The following is a 4,945-nucleotide window of genomic DNA, read 5'->3' on the forward strand; positions in this document are numbered from 1 at the left end:
CCTAACCACCTCTTGGTTTGCTTACTTGGTTTAAGTTGTTAGCAATTGCCTAAAATTCTTTTGCATTTTGACCTTTGTATCTGCCTTGTCTCATAAATTTCATTTTTTATTGTTTCAACAGCGCTCCTATCCCAAGAACCAGGACTGTATTGCGTTAAGCACATAGAACTGAAGAGGCTGTTGCAGAAAAGGGAATGTTGCTGTCAATTAAAAATCACAAGAAGAGAAACCTTTTTAAAAAAGCAGTGGTCTATTTTAACAATTGGAAAACTTCAAGACATGTAGGAGGGCCCTCTGTTGTCGTGAAATGTTAAGGTGCTGACTGCGTACTGCTGGGAGCAGTCACAAATGTTAACACTGGGAGTAAATAACTCTTGATAGTGAGAGCGCTTTCTTTTCTGTATGATGCATGTGTAGAACGTGTGATGGCAATCACTTAGCTTCTGTTCGCCACAAAGGAGTGACTGTAGGGCATATTTTAACTATTGTACCTTACCTTTGTCATTCCAATGTAATTTTTCTCTAGATGGAGAAAAAGAAATTAGGAAGACATATTTTTTGTTGCTCATTTTCCTTTCTTGGTTTGGTTATCCTAATTTTTACTAGGATTTTTATTAAGCTAACTCATTTCAAAACTGTCCACCAAAGAGTGCTTTATTTTCATATTTTCTGAATTGTTTATCCAAGTAACACAGCTGCCTAAAGTGGTACTTGTTACTTTTAAATTAATATCTCTTAAGGATTGCAGCATATGTATGCTACTCTGGAAATTATACTGTCCTGTTCAGGTACTATCATGTGGGTACAGAAATGAATGTAAGGCTTAGAGAAATGCACTAAACTAAGCAGATTTTTTTCCAGTCCATTCCATGAATGTCTGTACAAACTCTATCCTATATTTCATAACAATGTGCACAGGTAGAGGTGGCCCTGTAATATTTCCTGTTTTCCATTGTGGTTTGGGAAAACCTCAATGATTCCTGTTATCTCTCGGTGTTAAATTTGTGGGAGAGGCAGCTGCAGCAGCCTCTTATCTCTGCTTTTCCAGTTTGACTCATTACCCTTTAAGAAGAGAGGTAGCCCAGTAGCTCTGCTCTAGAAAAGCACTGTGTGTTCTCACCATTAGCATTCTTAGTCTTTAGTTGAGAGCTAGGATGACTGCACAATTTTCTCTCCCACCAGTTTTAAAGTGCAGCTGTGATAGTGTTAGTCTTTCAGCAGATACTGTTATTTAGTCTGGAAAAAATTGCTGCTGCAGCCAGAAAGTTATACAAGCATACATCCTTGCACCTGACAGCTGCTGTTCTCTCAAGATGTGCCTAGTTGTGTTTTCTGAATTTGAATCTAGGACAAATTCTAAAACTTGCAACTAACATTCTTCTCTGTCTCCCCCCCCCCATCTGCTAGCCATTGAGCAAGTTCCAAATACTCAATTTGAATTAAAAGTTTTAAGCATATTTTGGTAGGAGCCATCAACTGAACTATACCTTCCAAAAGTTCACGTTATATATAGCCCTCATATCTAGGACTGTGCCACTCAGAATGGATGCGGAGAGATCATATTTGAATTCTGCTTCACTCTTAGAAAACTCCTTTTCTGAAGTGCTTTTATTTTTCTAATTATTCACATGTTCAAGTGATCTTCTGTACCCCCTTTTTGCTAGGCCAGTTTGCAAGGGCTTCCCCTTCCTGGGACAAGTGACCTGCTGAAACCGTGGAGAGCACCACATAGTGAGGAAAGGGAATTAACCAAGTACGTAAACAGGCAAATTGGCATAAATCTGTACAGACAAAGCAGTCTTGCAGATAAATTCCAGCAGTGTATTTTGAGCTGTTGAACTAACCTCACTACATCAATGCTAAGCTCACATCTTAAAATGCCAGGAGCCAAACTCAAGTGCTTAGTGTCTGAGTACTTGTGAGTTCATACTAGAGTGCCAAATAGAGGTTAAGATTCAGGGCAGACTAGCACAGCCACAACTGGTTATGATTTTTTGTTTAGAGCCAATGTTATACCCCATTTAATTCTACAGAATTAAATGGAAGACACATGCGCACACACTGGGTCATTACCAGGTGTCATTCTTCAAAGTAATTTTAGGAGGAGCTCTCTTCTGATTGATGGCTGATAATTGTGGTTAGATCTCAAAAAGATAAGTTCATGCTATATAATTTAACCTAAGGAATCACTTCTACTGCCTAATGATTACCTAATATTTCCTGATTAGAAAGATGCCCCATACTTTACATACATACTTTAATTTGTATGTAACCATAGTGCCATTTGGTAACTTGTTCTTTTATCGAGGTAAGTAAAGGGAGGAATCAGTCCATACTGACCACTTGCTGAACAACCCATTCATTCACAGCTGGGAGTACACACTGTTCAGTATAGTAACATGAGGAGAAAGTATTTAAATATTATTCTACCATGAGCAGCCCAGTTGTGGGGTGTAGCTTGGACCAGCTCACATAGGGCCTTTATGCAGTTAGGTTAGCAACAACAGCTTCAAGAGTACAGAGTATCCTTGCAGCCAAGTTTCAGTAAGTCTCTTTCTATTGCATGGTTTGATTCCCTTAGCTTCTAGCTTGCTGAACCACTTAATATTGATTCCATAAAGACCTTATTCCAGAGCCCTATAGCAGGTCTTAATCCTATGCAGATGTAGTCAGAAGAAAGTCCCATTAATTTTAATGACTCACTCCTAGGGTAAATGGGTACATACAGGATTTGCAATTTAAATCTATTAAACCCAAAACTGCATTACTTTTTCCTACATGTATAAAATATTAGCTCTCTCTCCTTTCAAATATAAACAGTTATTAACTGAAGACCAGCTCTAATGAAACTACGGCACCTGTCTGTTACTATAAGTTGGCTGTTAGTATAACATGCTCCTGTGTATTACAGTAATAATTCTGTTAAAAGGAAAGTTATTCCCATTTCCTAGGAAAACTGGTACAGTCCTGTAAACCAAAGAGGCCTCTCCAACTACTTTTTAGTTGCATCCTTCCTTTTTAAAGACAAAGACTATTTTGAGTTTTTTTTACCTCTTATACATATTTACATACCAAATGAAAATTATGGTACACTTTTCAAACCATCAATTTATGATGGAGCTATTCTCCAACACTGCTATTCTGATTCAGACAGCTGTGCTGTTGGTAAAGACCAGCTAAAACTATTAAGTTTTGAGTAGCCACCTGCAATCTCCCAATTACATTGTAGTGCAGTTTTTATAAGTACTGCCTTGTACAGACAAGTTGTTCTAAGTAGATGGTGTAATCAATGCTCATCTTTTTGAAAAGTTTCTAAGTATTTTAAAAGTCCAACTGGAAGTTTATTTTGCTAAATGTAAACTTGATACAATCTTGGAAATGTAATTTGATATATTTCTCAGTGTAATTTGAGTCTATAAATATTGACTGACTTGTAAAAAAATGTACACAAAATAAAATTTATGCAGATAAGTTTTTGGCTGTGTACTACCAGAGATTTCTTTAGGAAACCCCATACTATTAGTGAAACTGTTCCTGGGTCTGTTTTGAAAGTAGAGTAGTAGTAGTAGTAGTACAGTGTCTAAGGAAGCACAAATTTGTGTTTTCTACAAGCAAGTCTTTTTCAGCTCTACAGGTTTAGTATAAACATTTATGCAGGGTCATTTCTCAAGGAATTTTATACTATGGTATCTGTAGCAGAGTACAAAATATATACAAATTCCATCCTAAGTTGGAAGCCCAAGGCTCACTGAAATCAATGTATTGTCATGACACCTGTCAGCATTCACTTTTAGGATGCCAGTATTTACTATTCATTGTTAATGTGGATCAAAAGCATAAAATGCTGTGAAGATTAACACAATGGTAGCTGAAATCCAGAAGAGTTTAAAGTGATGCACATTAGCCAAAATAAACCCAGTTTTACTTATTCAGTTTATGGAGTCTGGAGGTCTTAAAAGTGTGGTCTTGGGGTGTGTCTTAAAGTCTTCTTGAAGTGGTAAACCTATTTCTGAGTACCACCTTAGAGCATTCACTCAAAATTCCACCTGCAAACAGTGGTTCTCAAACTTTGTCATTCTAAAACGTGGGTCCTAATGCTAATCTGTCACTGGCAGAAGTGATATTAACCTGGAAGTGACATCAGTTTAGGCTTCAAATCTAGGCTGCGATCAGCCAAAGGTCCCATTACAGAGTGTGTGAGTGCTGTTATTTTGCACAGTTCAGAATTCAAATAGAAGTCAAAGCAGAATGCAGACTTGGATCCTTCTCCAACCCCACAGCCCTCCCCCCTTTCCAGCATCCCATCTCCCCACCTATTCAGGGCAAAGCACCATCCCTCTCTCCCACCAGGAGCCTGCCCTGCCCACTAGCTCTGTATCCTGTATTTTCAGCTCTATATTTTCAATGGGGGCTGAGCCTAGTGGATCCTGACTTACAGTTTGAAAAATGCTGCTCTATAAGAATTACCTTCCATAAAGAAGGGTCTGGGCCTAGTGACAATTTCTCTGTATAACAATGCTTTTTGGTAGGTCATCACATCAGACTTCACCAGCAATTATCCTACACACAGATTTATCATCACCTTCATTCTCGGCACTGCAATCCTATGCTTTACTTTGCAGCTCACTCTAAAGAAATCCGTGAGAGAAGTTTTTCAGACTGGAAATAATCATGCTACAGTTTGCAACTTCCAGTGTTAAAGAAGAAAAATTAACTGTGAAAATAGCATCTGGCAACCCCACCAATAAGCAGGGTTTTTATTATCAACCAACCTCTGAGAATTGTGTTTGAGTATGCAAAGATACATTTCACTCAGTCAAGGCATGAAAATAGCTTTCAAGTCAGTTTCTACTATCAAGGCCACCATCCCTCCCAAACAGGCCATCCTGTATAGCTTACTTAATAATATTTGACACCATTGACAGAGTCATCCCTCTGAACCTGC

The 4,945-nt window shown here is 38.2% G+C and overlaps 1 protein-coding gene across 3 annotated transcripts in view; it reads left to right on the top strand.

Moving 5' to 3' along the window:
* The window catches only part of CDC14B (cell division cycle 14B), a 50,526-nt gene extending 46,874 nt beyond the window's left edge, over positions 1–3,652 (top strand). For all 3 annotated transcript variants that reach the window (XM_066618597.1, XM_066618598.1, XM_066618600.1), the window contains one exon: positions 122–3,652. In XM_066618597.1, the coding sequence (XP_066474694.1) occupies positions 122–158 (37 nt within the window). In that variant the 3' untranslated portion in view covers positions 159–3,652. The remainder of the gene's footprint in view (positions 1–121) is intronic.
* Positions 3,653–4,945: the final 1,293 nt, after the last annotated feature.

This window comes from Tiliqua scincoides, chromosome 2 (assembly GCF_035046505.1).
Source record: "Tiliqua scincoides isolate rTilSci1 chromosome 2, rTilSci1.hap2, whole genome shotgun sequence".
Classification (NCBI taxonomy): domain Eukaryota; kingdom Metazoa; phylum Chordata; class Lepidosauria; order Squamata; family Scincidae; genus Tiliqua; species Tiliqua scincoides.